The following is an 18,002-nucleotide window of genomic DNA, read 5'->3' as shown; positions in this document are numbered from 1 at the left end:
TGTGATAGTTGCTTGCTGTAAAACCTTTCGCATGGAATTTTCTCTTTAAATTCTTTTTACTATTTTTTTGTTTATTTTATTTCAGAGCTTTTTCATATATAAGTTACTTCAGTAAAATTGACATACCTGAAAATGTTGATACGAGGGAAGATAACACCGCAGAAGATATCTTGAGAAGATGCAGCAACGATATGTTAAAACCCATGTTGACAACAACAAACAGCAAAGGAAGTAAGGGGGCACCATCACATCCTGTGACAAGCCAAAGATGAATGTAATCAAATAAATTATGCACTAAATTGCAGTGTAAAGATTACCAAAGGGCAAACCCCTCTCGTTACAGCCTTACTATCCTCTACATTATTTCAGGAGTAACCTACTTGCACTTTATTATTTTGGGTTGTAACCTACTCATGTTAGGAAATCAGGCCCTTAATCTCCTGGAGAGCAAGTGCGGAACAATTTGAACGCAATTGAGAAACACAAAAAGTAAACCAATCACACAAACCACACAAGAACTTACAAGGCTCACTCAATATGAGCCATCCCAGGGTTTCTATGAGATTCTCACTGTCAAAGAAGAAGGAGAAACAGTTACAACCACTCAAGTGTTTTCCTCACACTCATTCGTAATTAGGGTTCCCACGATCATCAATACTGCTCCCTAGTGGTGACTGGTCGGACACCACCTTGGTTACCAGTTGGTTTTTTCGGTAGCTCACTCTTCGTTGAGTTGCACATTGACATATACATGCATTTCATTTCAAATTTGCACATCAACAAATTTTAAATCTGAATAAAGAATGCAGGATAAGCTGATATGAGATTTAGTATAATAAATAAATTCATAGGCTTGTAAAGAAAATAACTAGTATTTAAATGAATTCGAATAACTGCAGAAGAGAAGGTCAGATATATATCTTACCACCTGATAAGGTACCCATATTTAGAAAGCAAGCTGCACCGTCTTTGAGATAGTTTGGCAATTGACCAAATGGAATACCCCATAATTTGGACAAAAAAGGTAAGAGAAGGCATATAAATATTGCCTGCAATTCATATAGACAACGATATTTGGCTTTCACTTAAATTTGATAATGGAAGACAACATAAAAAGGTGAACACAACACAACTTTGAAACACCCAAAAATCTGAATTTCAACTCGTTGCTTGATACTTACTTGAAAAGCAGACCCAAAGGAATTTACAACAAATAGGTCCACCGAACTTCCCTGTAACAGGTTGGATGTAACAAAAATTCTTAGAATAAAATAACCCCAAAAAAAAATCACAAATTTAATACAATTTCATTATGCTTATATAATTTTTGTTGAGCTGCTTTTCAATCTCAGAGGAGAAAAAAATAATATTTTCATTCAATATCTATCCCTATTCCCTACAAGCATGTAAAACATCTTAACATTCCAAATTATGTCATATTGATTTTTAGTCTTGGTTTCAGTGGTAATCTTATTCATCTAAGTTATAGCCTTTATCTTACTTGTTGCTTCCCAGTCCTTCAGAAAGCAGAAGTTACAAGCTTACAACTGATCTAGGAACATACAGACGAAAACTGTGTATAGCCAGTTATACCTTTAATCGCTGATGAGCATCCAGAAAAATTACTTCCTACAAAATGATAAAAAGTTTCCTGTTACAGAGAATGTAATACAACGTCAAAAAGTAGAAAAGTTACATAACCATTAGAAATTTTACAACCTTCAGCACTGTATCAGCTGCTTGGAACAAAAATGAAACTATCATGAGAAGACTCCAAAATATACCAGCTTCTTTTAATGAATGTCCAGCACTAGATCCACTTCAGAGAGAGAAAATGGTAAGTACTTGACATGCTAACATTGACAATCATAATGAACATACCAAAGAGGAACCCAAATTCTAGCTGACTGGTTTTTTCAGAGAAAAAAAAGTAAAAATATCATCTTATGAAGTAAATCATGATAGACTGGTTATTTTTCTAAAATATAAAGTTTGGCCATTACTTAAGTGAGACCATCAACTACTTAATGTGACCATAAAAACATAGGAGGGAGAAAGTTCATAACTTTGTTGTTGTGGTTACTAGGATTTTCTTCCAGTCCGAAAGCTATCAAGGATTGCTTCCAAGTTTCCAATGAATTACCAAGGTGAACATTTGGCTATAATTGGAAAAGGTATTTCATATCAACTGTCAACCTTTCGGAAAGGATCTAATAATCACCTGTGATGCCCAAGGCCCCTCAATGCAGCACTGATCATGTTGATTTCATTGTGTGACCAATACAATTAACATTGTGTAGTGATCTGGGACATCCCGACATCCCACAATTGAAAATCCACCTATAGTACGTGAGTGTGTGTCTGTCTGTCTGTTTCAACTTAGTTAACATATTTTTGTTTTCTTTTTTGCAGTGTAACATGCTTGAACCCAAACAGTAACTGAGCAACAGAACCTATGCAATGGCGCCTACACTCACAGCAGCGTAACTAGCGGACGTTAACAGCCCTAACAAGTTTTGAACTCTTAACAGGGTTTGACTAGTTTTTCAGAAGGGGAACCTGAACCCAATCAACAACAGAATCTACGCAATGGCTTGCCCTCATACCAGTGTACTCAATAGTCTTAACGAGTTTTGAATTCTTAGCAAGTCTGAACTAGTCTTTTAGAATGTAAACTACACTGTGAGATCACTATGACCAAAATCAGCATCCATGGGGAAGCTGCACTTTGATAACACTGTTTCAATGTTTTTTTCTCTCTCAGTCAACCTATGTCACTCAAATTTCACAATCCTTAGAGGAACAAATTGTTCAGGTTGACACAGAAAAAACTAAATGAATATAGTTTAGAGACAAGCATCATTTTAAGGTCATAAGTATAAATAAAAAGATGTTTAAGCATATGGCTTACCTCGCTACAGTTATGATTACACCAATGGCTACAAAACAGCACCCCAAAAGTTGATTGACCTTATATCTCCTTCCAAGGAAAATAACTGACAGGAGAATTTGCCAAACAAGAAACGTCTGCAGAATAAGTACAGGAATATTTTAAACATCTGACTTTCAGTATTCTTCTACTGGCATCAAGCCACGTCAATTAGTGGAAATATCTATAGAGATTTGGTACAAAGAGTCCCTTTCTATCGACAGAGCTCCCAAATAAGTTTAGGATGGGCCCACTCCGCATTGTATTTCAACGATCCAAACTATCTATTTTTCAAGTCTTCATTCATAGATCATCCTTAGAAAAAAGTACAATTTTGAAGCCATTAGGACATCTAATTGTGATCCCTCCATTGAAGCTCACTCTATTATTAATAGGTTGTATTGTATATAGATATAATGATGTATTCTGATTGTATGGAATGCATCAACTCCAATTAATTGATCTTAAAAAAATGCGGTATTTAAACATCTACAGCTGCATTTTTTTTTCTTTCAAATTTTCTATAAAGCATGGCATTATCTAGTTGGATAATCACCTCATTTGTTCAAACCACAATGTGCTAGCTTAAGAAATTCAGAGATACGCTCGTTTCAGGAAACACAGTATAACTAAAGCACCAGAATAGAATTTCACATATAACAAGCAGCTGTATTCGAAAGCATGCACTGAAACCGGATTACCTGAGACAAAACTGGAATTGATGCTCCAGAAAGAATTGCTGATTCAAGGAAAAAGAAAATAAAGTGAGGAATGATATTTGCGTATGAAGCTGTAAGTATAACAGACTAATAATCCTCAGTATAAATCAGCTATTTCGGTAACCATAAAAAAAGGTTAATCTAGCAGAAATTAGGCATGGCATCCACAGAATTAAAAACATGTAAACCTGTATATAAATACTGAAACCAAAAACATAAAACAGAATTCATGAAGAGTCTACAAAACTTGCATAAGAAGGGCCAATATTCAGCAATTCACAGGTTCGGGGTTCTATGGTGTTCAAAATGAGGAGTGCACTAAAACTAGTACAGAAAATGATTGTTGGAGACGTTTTAATTATGTACCCACATATAACTCAGAGAAGTTCCTGATGGTCATATAGAAATGAAAAAAATCCCAAGATTATAAGCGTTGAAAGATAGAAAAATTGAAATGCATTAGGTAATATTGAAAACGTCACCTCCAGCTGCCATTCCAGTAACAGCACCAAGAGCTTCCAAGAGGCCAACAGCAAGAAATGGAGCTTTTGGCATGGAAAGCATCTCATCTGTGACAATACCAGCACGATACCGGAGATACAAGACTGAGAAATATACAATTACATATCTGAGAAACAAAATTAAAAGGCAGCGACTGAAGTTAGTCCATAGTATTGGAGCCTTGGACGGTTGCTTGTACACCTCCCCTTAATCAATGCCATTAATAAAACAAAAATTAGATATGAGAGATTCACAATTAGATTATTCTATTTCTAAAGTACTATCTAATGACCTCTCCTGCGTTAACTTATATATGGTTATGAAAATCAATACAATTCATGACTTCCCATGCATTTACTTACACATAAGGAATCAAAAATTATGTAAGTTCTATATTAAATCCAATACATGAAAAACATGAATAGGGGGAGTAGTTGATCATATACTAATTTCTTCTCTTCCAATATAACTTTCCCCATTCCAAGTACACATGTCATAAAAAACTATCTATGTCGAATTTGAAAGTTAACTTTCTTTGATTCCAAAAGATAAATGGCTCAAATTTTGTGCAATTAAAATTAAGAAACATTAAAAATATTTGAAGGTTAAAGTATTATTGTTATTTATATCATTCTAACAAATTCAAAAATTTGTAAGAAAAAATGTGTGTATTAAACATGGAGAATGTGTATGTATGTGTATATATGTATGACGTTTGATTATAAAAAAAAATTAGAAGTATTTTATTAAAAAAATCAAAATATTTTTATGTAATGGACATATTATACACAATTTTTTTTTTAATACAAATGATAGTGTAAACTACAAAGAAACGGGGGTTTCTTACACATAAACTGGTCTTTATGAGTTCAAACCCAAGACCATTGGTCTACAAGTAAAAGGCTTTTTTCCACTAGGTAGATATTATACACGAATCTAATAACACACAAAGTGCCCAATATATCTATATATATAAAGCAAAAGGTAGAGAATGGTGAAACATTCAAAATACCAGAAAATATCCTTGGTTAATTTAAGAGTTGAAATTACTAATTAAATGAGGATAATATGATAAATTCACATTTTTTACATATTAAAAAAAATTAAAATTAAAAACAAAATCAAATAATAAGTCATACTTTTATGGAGCATAACTACCCATGTATCCTTTTCTTAATTCTAAAAATAAAAGAAAAAGGAAAAAGGAAAATCAATTTGCAGCATGTGCTAAGGGGCTAGTGACTTGAAAGACTCAACAATTATTTTTTTTTCTTGGTAGAGAAAAAGAAACCAAACACAGAATGTTGAAAATTTATTTCGAACATGAAATGATGACAGGTGCTATATATCCTCAACATTTTTCTTTTTGTTTTTTGTTTTTTTTTGCCGACCACAAAACTGAAAAGCACAAAGAAACGAAAAGGACAGTGGGCAGCTCCTCGTGCACCCACTTGACACTCAAAAGCATAGAATCAAATCAAACCAAAAAAGAAGGGCAGGTGATGATAATGTCTCTCCCTTATGAGTCCGTGGTTTGGATTCAAGTTAGGCCCACCCCGACATGTTCACTTTCGCAGCGTCTACTCCTTTATCCTCCCTTTTAGTTTTAAAATAGAAAAAGAAAGAAATACCAAATTCATTTGTCTAAAGGGCAGCCGTGACTTATGTCGGTTGGCAAAGGCGGTGTGCTCGCCCTCTTACATCCGAATTCATTTGTCTAAGTGCCAAAAAAATAAAATAAATAGAAAAAATTAATAATTCCAAACAGGTTAGAACTTAGAATTTACCAGAGAGCGATGAGAATAGGGGTTCAAACAATGAAACAAAATAGCCTTTTCAATTTGGGCTCATAAAGTTTTAAAATTTTATATTATGGCATCTAACGCTTATGGCTGTCATGATAAAACCAAAATGTGCTTGCTTTTATGTCATGCCTACCTCTATACTTTAGTTCCATTTATGAAGGAAAAAAGCTAAAAGAAAAAACATGAATAGTGATCTTCTATCAACTAGCTATTGGTTCAGTGTTACTTTTCTCTCGAGATGTTAAAAGAGATCTCAAGTTCAATTTTCTCGCTCCTCTCATGATGAATCTCTCATTGTTTAAGTTAATGGAATTATCATAGTGCAGGGACCATGCATCTTATAGTGGATTGTGCAATGTCCACTGCAAGCACAAATAGAAAAATACTCAATAAAAGTAAAAAAGCATAAATTTCATTACCAGGAAGGAAAAAAAAACCCATAAACCTGTATAATTCTTGCTGAAATTATATATTTTCTAAACAAATGTGATCTAATTATGGAAATGTCAATCCCTATTTAATTTTTTTTTTTAACAAAATAATATTTTAAATTCCTCTAGTTTGTGGAAAGAAGCATCAAACTTGAGCACTACTTTAGTCGACTAATCCACGTTTGCTGTTCCTATTTATGAGTCATGCGCAATTGACACTAGTCAAGCGTAACGCGTAAACACAATCAAGAGATGTGACTATTGGGGTGTGCAAGTAAAAGACAAAAAGGGAAGAATTTGTTTGTAGTGTGTAAAACATGAAAAAGGAGAAGTGGAGAAGTCCAATTTGAATCCAACAAGAAAGTCACATTCACTCAAAAGAAAATCACAAGAGGACAAGTATAGGGTGGTCATTTTCTCCCAAAGAAAAATATTTGTGAATATTTGTTCATCGGACCAAAACCTTTCAACCAGGCCTCCGAATTACGAACGGCCCAGATTATTATTTCTACACCATCCACGGTAATTTTGTGGCTTTAAAAATTTTCCTAAAGTTTTTTCGTACAGAAAATTTATGTTATTTTCCTTTATGCATTTTGGTTTGTCTCAACCCAAGACATTATTGGTTTCCGCCGGTGGGGTGTTGGGTACCGTGATGGGATGGTTCATTGCGTCGGCTACCGTATAGTGGTGTTCTGGGCCCCGGGTAGAAAACAAGACCAGGGATGGGCCTTGTATGAGGCGAAACGGTGTCGCTCAACATAATAGTGAGGCAATTATTTGAGGCAAGCATTGTTTTTAACTACAAACGACTCTAATCGACCGGAGGAATATCTGAATTTGGCTGTAAGGGGTGGGCTCACTACGCTACTCTCCTAATCAACCCGTCTAACCCGTATTTTCTTCGAGACGAGTATTGTTATTATTTAAATTTACGGTGTAGGAAATTTTTTGTAACCTAACCCCATCCCCTCAGCCAACTCCGGCGACTACTTCCCCGACGCTGGCAAGTAGCCCGCCAGCATTTCCCCGCACCACCGTGAGAGACAGAGAAGGAAGTTGGCTGGTTTCCTTTTTCTCATGTAATTTAATTTGAGGGCAAATTAGGAAGTTGTAGGCGCCAAACTTTGGTATTGGGTGCGAAGAGAAGATTGTTGGGTTCGTATTATTGTTGCTACAGTTTTAAACGGCCAACTAATTAGCCTCGAAACCAGCAAATCTCGGATGACCAATGGCTGAGTCACCAAAACCACAGTGGAATTTAAAACTAATTTCTAAGTAGCAAAAATGGATTCGACCAAAAAAAAAAAGTAGCAAAAATGGTAACAAACTCATAAAATAATAAAATAATCACATAGACAGAGAGGCGGTTGTAATGGAAGTACCCGAAAGTTGCGAGCTGAGCGAGAAAGAAAGGGTAGTGCTTGAGAGGAACCAAGGCCAGCTTATAGAGCACCCGATTGCCTACACCCAGAACCACCGTAACCGCCGCTGCAACCGCCACGTCCACTCTCCGATCCTGACTCCTCGCACCTTCCTGCTCCACCGTCCGATACTCCCCCACCGCGTACGAGCACAGCCCCGCCTTCGAGCTCTCCGTTCCATCTCCCCCGTCCGATCGATCCCACGCTCCTCCGGGTCCCGCCGCCTCCACCGCCCACACCACCTTCCGCAAATGCTTAGACGGTGTCGTCCGGAGGACGATTTCTGGCCGTTGATTCCGGAGGAATTTGCTGGCGAGACGCGGGATCTCCGACGCTCGCGGATGTCCCCGGAACCTAATAGGTCGGTCCGGAGCTCCGGCGCCGGCGCATACCCGGCGGATACACCACATCATTACAGAAATTGTAATTTGATAAATTTTTTTCTGTTTCAATTTCCGTATACCGAGACAAAATGCGAGAGGTGATTGTTGTCTCGAGCTCTCAAATGATTTGTAGGGGGTTGTTGTTTAAAACGGCTTCGAATCCTGAACAGAACATACAAAATAAAAAATAAAAAATAAAAAAAAGCTAGGAATCTAGAAGCTGGGGGGGGAGTAATTAGATACGGTCGGTTCTAGTTGAAACCCGGCACCTGCGTTTTTACCATTTGTCTGCTCCACGAAAATTGAGATGTAGGTAAGATGGTCACCTTGGCCCGTTTCCAAATCACCTGGGTTTGTTTGTTTTTTTTTTTTTTTGACAAGGAGGACTGGTTTGAATTACAGGAATTTAATTTGAGCGCGTTGAAAAAACATATGGCGTAGAGTGTTTGGCTGCGGTGCATGCATGGTTTGTACCTTGCTTTAGAATAATCATAAATACAAATCATTATACTTGCGTGCGGCGGTCTTCTTTCCATCACGGGCGTTCAGTGACCAGGAGGTAAAATAATAATAATAATAATAACAATTTAAACAAAATTCATTAATTGACTATAGTCTATTTAGTAACTAAAATAAATAAGAATTTTACGTCACTAATTGATTATAGTCCATTTTGTATATCAATTAATATGGACAAAATTCATGTTACACAATTATTTATCAAAATTCATATAAAATATAAACAAAATGCATGTCAATTAGTCTATCAGAAATCGTATGAAATCATCAATTAATCTAACCAAAAGCAATGCAAATTAATCTAACCCAAAGTATATGTGATTTGGAGGTCACAAGATTAAAAATACATGTGATTATGAGTTTGGGGTATTTTTCGGTGAATTTTTCAAAGCACATTTGAATTTTTAATGAATTTTTGAAGTTGGCTTAGCTAAAATTTGACACATGGCGCCTTAATAGTGTATCATATTAAAAAGGAATGCAAGTTGAGAAGCACAACATTTTTACTACAAACACGTCGAGTCATCTTCTTCTTCGATTGGTGTCTGCAACTTACGTGAAAAAATTTTAAAATCTTCTAAAATCTATAACTTTGGTTGTAGAGGTCCAATTGACGAACCGTTTTCTCCTACATGATCGTGAGATCGAGCTTAACAATCTAAGGTAAATATTCAAGGTCTCACACAGCAGAAACAAAACAGCATCTTTGAGGTTTTTAATCAGAACACTTGGTGGGCACAAGCAAAGGGGCAAATTTCTGCATCTCTAGATAACACAGTGTTTGGTTACTTTTTTCAATTTTTATAAAGCTTATATTGTAACACTTGTCTGGTTTTAACTGGAGTAGTTAAGTTGACTAGTTAGGACCCAAGTATTATCCACCAAGTTAAGGTCAATAGTGAGCAAGAAAACGTCGTATAACACAGGGCTACAAGATAATATTCCTCTTGTATACATGTTATGATATAAGTGGATATAAAAACGGAAAAATAAACATTATCGCCACTAATATTCTATAATTTCTCTTCCATCACAGCCACAAATTGCTACTACATATGGTAATGGAAACTCATTTATGGTATGGTGAGATTGAATTTTGAAGTGAAGGAGTGAAGTTTTTCAAGCATCCAATCCATGGCGTCCAGCTCCAGTCCTCAACGCCTCCTCCGTCTGTTATCTCTCATCCTTCTTCTTCTCTTCGCCTTTTGTTCCATCTCAGAATCAAGCCAGGCACTCCTCGATTCACTCTCCACTTTCTGTATGGTTCCCGAGAAAAACAATATAAAAAACAAAAAGTCTTAAAGAGTATTTTGATTATTTTGTTATTTCAACGTGTGTCAGTTTTGCGATGCTGGAATTGGATATGGCGAGTCAACATGTGGCGTTTCTTCGTCTTCGTCGACCAAGTTGTTGATCAAAGGCGGAACTGTAGTGAATGCTCATGATATGGAGGTCGCTGATGTTTATGTGGAGGATGGAATCATTGTTGCTGTTAGGCCTAATATTAAGGTACAATATTTCAAACTGTTTTCTTTATTTCTTTTTCCAAATATTTTCGTTTCTGCAAACGGAGTGGAGGTTCTAGTTTTAGTTACTAGAAGTGGCTCATAACTTCTTAAGTAACAAGCTGATACTGGAGGTCTAGTTATAACTTGTAGATAGGACATTGAGATTGGTAGGTTTGATGCATATGCTTGATACTTTGGGGGCTTTAGGGGCAGTGAAGGATGTGGGTTTTGCATTTTCTGATACTTTTCCAATCCGTCTGCGGACCTGTTTCCAACTAGTTTCTTTATTAGTTCTGGACTACTGGAGCAATGCAATCCTCTGTCCCCATTTCTTTTCCAACTGATAATACATTTCGTGATTATAGGATGAGTTTTTAGAGTAAATTCATCTCAATCAGTTTTATGGCGTGGGATTTAGGCACAATAGATATGGTTATCTCTTTTCTTCCTTTCAGTCTTGTTATTTTTAGGAGCTGGTTTTGTCATGAAAGGTAGTGGAAAAGATTATTTAAATTTTGGTGCAAGGTTAGTTCCTCCGTATGTTCTAAGTTCTTTGTCGATGTGCTCTAATATTGGATTGCCAATTGATGTGGTGTTAAAGAGAATATAGAAGTGTATATAAGGGGAAAGGCAACACTTAAGAGGTTTTCCAATCAAATCCATGCAAAAGGAGTGCCTAGGATGTGATTGAGATTTCCTTGTGGATGAAATGTATGTGGTGTTGATTTTGGCATATGGGAGGATGCTTTGGCAAAAGCATATTTTCAAAAGAATCATTTCAGGATGAGGATGAGGCTGCAGACGTGGTTAGTTCTATGGTCTGGTCTATTGTAAAACCTCACTGGTTCCAAAGCTTGCAGATTAGTCCTGATGCTTGTGGCAGAGTATCCTGTCTACTAAAGATTTTGGAAGAGTTGTTTTCTTAGAAGAAATTGCCTTTTTCTTCATGTAAAATAATCACTGATATTTTTTATCTCTTGCATAAACTTAAGATGGTGGTCTAGGAAGCATGGATGTGTATGACCAGGAGATACCTATAGACAAATTCATTCTCCTGTAAATTAGTGTTTGAGAGAGCATTAAAACTGATGATTTTCAAACTATTTTCAGTTACAATATCATAAAATTAGAGAATGAAATACAATACTTCTTCCAAAATCTCATAAATCATGACATTATTAGTACAACCCTACTAACTCTAGAATTTGGAGAAAAACTTTGGTTGCTGAAGATCAATCTTATATGAATTTGAATGAAATAGTAATTGCGCTTGCAATATCACAGAAAATGAAGTGCTCTGTATGTTATCTGATTTTGGGGGTATATATTTATTGAAATGAAAGTGTAATGGTCTTGATCTATATTACTCAGAGCGATGTACAGAATGTTATCTATCTAAATCACTTTTCATTTGTGCTGAGTTCTTTATCTCCTATTTACTCTTTATATTATCTTTTATTTCATTATGCTATACTTGATTTGATGTCATATTACCGTCTTTTTGAAAAAAATGCCATTGGCAGGTTGGTGATGATGTCACTGTGCTTGATGCCACTGGAAAGTTTGTCATGCCAGGTTAGTTTCGTACTACACCTATGTGATAGATTACTACAGCTTTTAACTATTCGGAGTCGGGGGAGTCTATAATAAGGGACACAATGTGCAAGTCAGGAATAAAAGTTTTATGTTTAAAGCTCCCAATACTGTTTTCTGCACAGGCTTCACCTTTTGGGGTCTGTCATGTTGTTTCAAGCTTTTCTTGTTATGTATACTGGTATTTGGATTTCTATTCTTCATTATTAAATATCCCCTAGTAGTGAAATTTGACTGTCATTCTTTAGGGCCAATCTGTGTTCTCTAAACTTTAATTTGTTTAACATTAACAGGAGGCATTGATCCTCATACCCACCTAGCCTTTGAGTTCATGGGTTCAGAAACCATTGATGATTTCTTCAGTGGTCAGGCTGCAGCGTTAGCTGGTGGAACAACAATGCACATCGACTTTGTTATACCTGTTAATGGAAGTTTATTGTCAGGATTAGAAGCTTATGAAAAAAAGTCTAAGAAGTCCTGCATGGATTATGGTTTCCATATGGCAATTACAAAATGGGATGAAGTTGTTTCAAAAGAAATGGAAATAATGGTCAATGAGAAAGGTTAGTCATATGTATTTCCAGGTTTTATTGAGTGAGCTTAATTGTTGGCCGTGCTAATTTTTATGAAATTTATCTGTATTTACAATTTGTAAACTTAATTCAGGTATAAATTCTTTCAAGTTTTTCATGGCATACAAGGGGTCTCTTATGATCAATGATGAGCTTCTGCTACAAGGATTCCAAAAATGCAAGTCTCTTGGTGCGTTAGCTATGGTTCATGCAGAAAATGGAGATGGTGCATATGAAGGACAGAGAAGAATGATAGAACTTGGTATTACTGGTCCAGAGGGACATGCTCTTTCAAGGCCCCCAGTGGTAATTATAGAAATAGATTCATGGTGCAAACATAACTTGGATAAGATGAAAGTGTGGTTTTTTATTTTTTCCTATTGTGCAAACATAACTTTGATATTAGTTAGTAATTATTAAATGTGCATCATCTCCCTTCACATAGAGCATTTGTTATGCAGTAATATTTAATGCTGTTATTAATTACAATTCAATAGTACTTTATATTCCATATCTACCTGGTATGAATATTTTATTTTTATTTATCAGTCCCTATTTTTATGGGCAAACTTTCTTCTGCAATCATGACATAGATATGGTAGCAATCCTAATTCTGGGTGAGGCTCTTGTTTCTCTCTTTGAAACTAAGAAGATGTTCTCGTTCTTACTATCTTGGAAAGACTTGTTAAAAACTTTCTTAGAGATGGAGGAAAGGTTGAACTTTCGTAAAAGAATTTGGTTTTGTGGCCTTTACTGTTTTAGAAAGACTAAAACAAGTAGGATACATGCTTCTAATCTGATCCCCTTTCCAGCTGAATGCAAAGTAATGATTGTATAAAAATTGGTCCTTTCGTAATGAATATGCAATTATTTAAGCACATATCTTTTAATGCTGAAGTCATATTAATGGAAATTCATTTGTTATATTTGTTCTGTGGTTCTCTAAATTATCTAATAGTTATTTGCAAGTATGTTAATGAGCATATGATCAATGTCTGATTCAGCTTAAATAACAATGCAGCTGGAAGGAGAAGCAACTGCTCGAGCAATTAAACTCGCGGGTTTTGTGAATACTCCCCTCTATGTAGTTCATGTGATGAGCATTGATGCTATGGAAGAAATTTCTGAAGCTCGCAAATCAGGTTCTTTGTGTTTGACATTTCTTGCTCTGCTGGTAAATATATTGGTCAGCAGGACCATGTTTTTTACTTTTTTCGATTGGGGACTATCTTGTTATTGTTAACTAGAATTTCTACTATTTCATTGGTTTGTTTGTTTAGTTACAGTTTGTGTAAGTAAGCAATAAACTCTCCTTTATTCTCAAAACTTTACATTAATTGCCTAAGTAAATAGCTTCGGCAGTTGGTCTTCGTATACAACAACTTCATTCTCTAACATTACCGTGTCATGTCGTAATCATGTTCAACCACCCTTTCCCAAAGTTCCATAATGTGATGTGGACTGACTCTGTATCACCTGTATTTTGTATCCTAAATCAATGACAAACAGGTACCAATTTCCAAAAATTTTGATTTGTTGAAGTGGCGTCATAAAGAATATGCTGCAAGAGTATATGATACCCAGCCAGAGTGCATTTTAGCAACTGCAAAGAATTTCTTATCTAATTGTCAATTCCGATATGTGCCGTTTCATGGTAGCCTAGAGACCAAAAAGCTCAAATGAAGGCTAATAGAAAGAACACAATGAACAAACTGAAAAAAAAAAAAAACTTATAGACAGACTTCCACAAATACATAAGATGGATGAAGCTGATTAAGATGGCATATAAACTGTAGACATATTTCCAGACACAGTATCCTGTTTCTTTTTTACCTATCATTTTGGGAAGGGGAAAAAAATGACTCTCTTAAACTGCAGGGCAGAAGGTTATTGGAGAACCAGTAGTTTCTGGGTTAGTGCTGAATGATTCTTGGCTTTGGGATCCTGACTTTATCACTGCCGCTAAGTAGGAGTCTGCACTCTTTGTTATATTCTTCTTTATTGAATTTTTTGATGTTCGATCAAATAGAGCTATGTTAAGCAAAGCCGCCTTCTGAAAATTCAGGTATGTCATGAGTCCCCCTATAAGGGCCGCAGGACATGGCGAAGCCCTTCAAGCTGCTCTTTCAATGGGAGCTCTGCAGGTGTCTCTCTTATTCAACCTTATATAAGAATTATCTGATTTGGTCCACATTGCATCTTGGTACTGCAATGATTTACTTCAAAGCCTTGAAAGGATGGGGGGAACTAGTAAGGAGTTATTGTAAATGATGACACAAGTTAATGGGTTTCCCTTGACATTGTATTCAGAACCAGATTTTGATCAAACATGATGGGATATATACTATTCAGCTGCCTAAACTTTTGTTTTTTTTGTGTCTATAATTTAGCTACCTGAACTTAATAGTGAACAAATTTGTTTTAAGAAAGTATAAATTGACTTAGATTTTGCAATGTGCAGCTTGTAGGAACCGATCATTGTCCTTTCAACTCAACACAGAAAGCTCTTGGAATTGATGATTTCCAGAAAATTCCAAATGGTGTCAATGGTAGTCAACAGAAATGGTCTTTGATATTGTTCAACTAAGATATATTCTCTGTTTTCTATGCGAATTTCAGTTTCTAATACTTAACACGGCAACTGGAAATTAGGTATTGAGGAGAGGATGCATCTTGTATGGGATACAATGGTGGTAAGCTGCCATAAAATTCCTGCTTATCCCTTAAATAAGCAGCTTAAATTAGAATCAGTGTTTAGGATAATCTTTTATTTTTTTAAATTTCTGTGCATACTTTCAGGAATCCGGTCAAATTTCTGTTACTGACTATGTCCGGGTGACAAGTACTGAATGGTATTCTTGCATCAAATTGTGTTTGCTATAAATTCCCATTATGCTGCCTAAAGTACGTTAAAATGATTTCAACGTCCACAAAATTTTCAGTGCTAGGATTTTCAATATATATCCGAGGAAGGGAGCAATTCGTGCTGGTTCTGATGCAGATATAATTATACTCAATCCGAACTCAAGCTTTGAAATAAGTGCAAAGTCCCACCACTCGAGATCTGATACCAATGTCTTCGAGGGATGGAGAGGGAAGGTAATATTTGTCACATAAAGGATTTTATTTTTCCATAAGATAGTATGATATTACTTTACAATTAGGAGGCTACTGCTCCCTTTTTGGGGACACCTTGGTGGCTATGATCTACAGACATGGCTGAGAAAAAAACAAAAATGAGATATATTATATGCGTGTATTATGTGCATTCCCAGGTAATGGATACTATAAAATGTAATTTGAAACAAATTGTTTGATGTTTGGAAGGAAGGATTTAAATTTAGGAATTTAGAAATGAGTTTTACTGCTCAATTGGACCTTAGAAGTTTAATTTCTTATGCTAACAAGTCCACATCTAAATTTGATTGATTAATAAGTGGAGGGATTTCAAATACTCAAGAGAAAAGTAGTAGTTCTAGCCCTCTTTTATTTATTTATTATTTATGTTTGAATAATGAAATGTATGTGTGGATTTTATTAACATATTGAATTAATATTTCTTTTTCTTCTAAAGTTAAATTAAACAATTTACACTAAAAGCTCCGATCCTATTCACTCCTTTCAGATTTACATTACGCCTAAGCTGCTTGACTTAGTAGTTAGTATAGTTAGGCTGTTGTTAGCCAAAATTTAGGCAGCCTCATATTCGTCAAAATAAGAAGAGAACAATGTTAATTTCAAGAATTGGCTGGTTAACTTATGCAAAGCAGCGCGTGTTTATTCTGTTTATATTTCTAATTTTCAGTCAATATGAGAATTATCGGTGGCATTATTCTTGGTATTTTATTGGTGAATCAACAAGGTTGGTACCATAGTTTTGGCCTCACTTTATTCCTTGAGGAAGTCCAAAAGAGGAGAACCCATTATCTTCCATATATAATGGCCCTCCTCACCCTCTCATCGCAACTCTCTTCGATTTACTCTCTCAAAAGGCTCTCATGCCTCAATGTAAATATAACACTCATTACATAGTGAAAACCGACGTGGATGTAGCACGAATTTGGTGAACCATAATAAATCTTGTGTGTTCTTGGTGTGATTATGTGATTCACAGTTTTTAAGTTCTATTCACAGTATTTTCATGGGAAAATCAACAGGTTCTAAGGAAGATTGTGGATTGTTATATCTTTTTTATTGTAGTTATATGCTTCCCTGTATCATCTTTCTAATCTTTGTCCCCGTGTGTGGTATTTTCCCCTCAAACCTCTCTCCAGTTTGTACATACACAACAAAATATACTTGCATTCATAAAGTTTCATTTTTATTCGTGTGTGTAGATTGAGCTTGTACAAAGCCTGTGCAATACTGTGCATGCATTCATGTGGCATTTTTATGGCATGCCAGACATTAAAAGTTCATATTACATTTTTTCTGGGAAAGGTTGAAGTGACAATGTTCTATTTTCGCAGGGAAAGGTTGAAGTGACCATTTCTGGTGGAAGGGTTGTTTGGTTAAATGATGAGTTGAAGGTTTTTCCTGGTTCTGGCAAGTACGTAGAAATGCGACCTTTCAGTTATCTTTTCAATGGAATTGGCAAGGCAGATGAAAAGTATCTATCTTCTCTTAAAGCCCCTGTAAAGCGTTTTAGAGCCACCACTTAAAAAGCTCAGGTACTTCTTTCCTTTTCGACTAAACTTGAGGTGTAAATGGACATGATGCTCCTGTATATATGGCAAATGGTTTGAATAATAAGATCAAAGTTTCTACTTTTTGTTGTACCATGTATGTGAATTCACTTTAAAGTCAATAAATAATACTTTTGTTGCAGTTTGCAGTTGGCAATTTATTTGAATGGATAAGTTTATATTAACCAACTTCACTTGTGTCATTACTTTGTTAATGATATAGGCTGTTGACGATGTGTTACATTTGTTTAATGTAAGTGTTGGATTGCCTTAATTGAAGGCTCATTGTGTTGGCTTCATTTGAGGCTGGTTTTTTGTAGAGCATAATATTAGGAGAAGTGATTTGTTGGTTTTCTAGTATAAACATGTATGGCACTCTATTGACCAGGAACACAATACCGTGATCTTCTTATTCTTCTGACTTTTATTACCAACTTGATTTCATGGCATTGTGCTACTAAGAACCAATGCAGCTGCCCATCACGCCACCTTTCTCAGTCTCTCTTTACAGCCATCACTTGCCACCACCGTTCTCTCTCCCTCTGATTCGACACTGATTTCCATTTTCTTTACAGTGCTTTCTTCCTAAAATCACGGGTTCTGAGAGAAGCACGAAATGTAAGCTCGCATTTCTTAGCGTTGTTTCATAATATGGAGTTTAACCAACAACCCCATCATTAGCCTACTGCATCTTTCCTCTTTTTTTTGATCCATCAAGCTTTTGCATCTTTAGCTATCATCGGCATTCTTTCATGTCCAAAAGGAAAAGGGATGTCTGGGAGCTGTTTCGTGGATTCGAAAGAGAGTACTTGGGTTCTTCCAATAACTAAACAGTACGTCATGACTGAATCTACGCGGCAGCAATGAACATTACATTCGTACGCAGCAGCAATGAAGATTACAGAGAGTTCGCTTCTGGGCATCCTTGTGGGC

At 35.8% G+C, this 18,002-nt stretch overlaps 2 protein-coding genes across 6 annotated transcripts; one reads left to right on the top strand and one right to left on the bottom strand.

Annotated features, from left to right (window-relative positions):
* Positions 1–58: 58 nt before the first annotated feature.
* Positions 59–8,559, bottom strand: LOC148919141 (protein CLT1, chloroplastic-like). Of its 4 annotated transcripts, none has more exons than XM_089049064.1 (10): positions 8,474–8,559; positions 7,771–8,354; positions 4,131–4,276; positions 3,631–3,668; positions 2,912–3,027; positions 1,720–1,819; positions 1,594–1,629; positions 1,182–1,232; positions 926–1,049; positions 59–252 (listed from the first exon to the last, which is right to left on the bottom strand). In XM_089049064.1, exons 2-10 carry the CDS (start codon positions 8,220–8,222, stop codon positions 104–106), a joined length of 1,212 nt encoding a protein of 403 aa, XP_088905190.1. In that variant the 5' UTR covers positions 8,223–8,354; positions 8,474–8,559; the 3' UTR covers positions 59–103. The 4 variants fall into 4 exon arrangements, 2 of the variants coding, with proteins under 2 accessions (XP_088905190.1, XP_088905191.1); XR_016125489.1 differs by adding an exon at positions 524–792 and having other exon boundaries at positions 127–252; positions 7,771–8,496; XM_089049065.1 differs by lacking the exon at positions 59–252 and adding an exon at positions 480–792 and having other exon boundaries at positions 7,771–8,496.
* A 1,155-nt stretch (positions 8,560–9,714) lies between these two features.
* On the top strand, positions 9,715–17,211 carry LOC148919140 (dihydropyrimidinase-like). Of its 2 annotated transcripts, none has more exons than XM_089048592.1 (13): positions 9,715–9,941; positions 10,053–10,220; positions 11,743–11,794; positions 12,106–12,375; positions 12,479–12,690; positions 13,406–13,526; positions 14,263–14,350; positions 14,450–14,528; positions 14,846–14,933; positions 15,037–15,077; positions 15,184–15,236; positions 15,327–15,483; positions 16,854–17,211. In XM_089048592.1, exons 1-13 carry the CDS (start codon positions 9,846–9,848, stop codon positions 17,043–17,045), a joined length of 1,617 nt encoding a protein of 538 aa, XP_088904718.1. In that variant the 5' UTR covers positions 9,715–9,845; the 3' UTR covers positions 17,046–17,211. The 2 variants fall into 2 exon arrangements, with proteins under 2 accessions (XP_088904718.1, XP_088904719.1); XM_089048593.1 differs by having other exon boundaries at positions 9,838–9,969.
* Positions 17,212–18,002: the final 791 nt, after the last annotated feature.

The sequence above is a fragment of the Prunus mume genome, linkage group LG3 (assembly GCF_029339155.1).
Source record: "Prunus mume cultivar Tortuosa linkage group LG3, ASM2933915v1, whole genome shotgun sequence".
Classification (NCBI taxonomy): Eukaryota; Viridiplantae; Streptophyta; class Magnoliopsida; order Rosales; family Rosaceae; genus Prunus; species Prunus mume.
The sequence above is the reverse complement of the archived record's forward strand: the minus strand, read 5'-3'. Positions and strand labels throughout refer to the sequence as shown.

What these genes read in the sequence shown, in the direction of transcription:
- LOC148919140 (XM_089048592.1), top strand. Translation starts at nt 9,846, where the DNA reads ATGGCGTCCAGCTCCAGTCCTCAACGCCTCCTCCGTCTGTTATCTCTC. An exon ending in CTGTTAGGCCTAATATTAAG is followed by an intron (nt 10,221 to 11,742) that starts GTACAATATTTC and finishes TGCCATTGGCAG; the next exon opens with GTTGGTGATGATGTCACTGT. An exon ending in TTGTATGGGATACAATGGTG is followed by an intron (nt 15,078 to 15,183) that starts GTAAGCTGCCAT and finishes GCATACTTTCAG; the next exon opens with GAATCCGGTCAAATTTCTGT.
- LOC148919141 (XM_089049064.1), bottom strand. Translation starts at nt 8,222, where the DNA reads ATGATGTGGTGTATCCGCCGGGTATGCGCCGGCGCCGGAGCTCCGGAC. An exon ending in CAATTCCAGTTTTGTCTCAG is followed by an intron (nt 3,028 to 3,630) that starts GTAATCCGGTTT and finishes CTTATTCTGCAG; the next exon opens with ACGTTTCTTGTTTGGCAAAT. An exon ending in ATGCTCATCAGCGATTAAAG is followed by an intron (nt 1,233 to 1,593) that starts GTATAACTGGCT and finishes AACCTGTTACAG; the next exon opens with GGAAGTTCGGTGGACCTATT.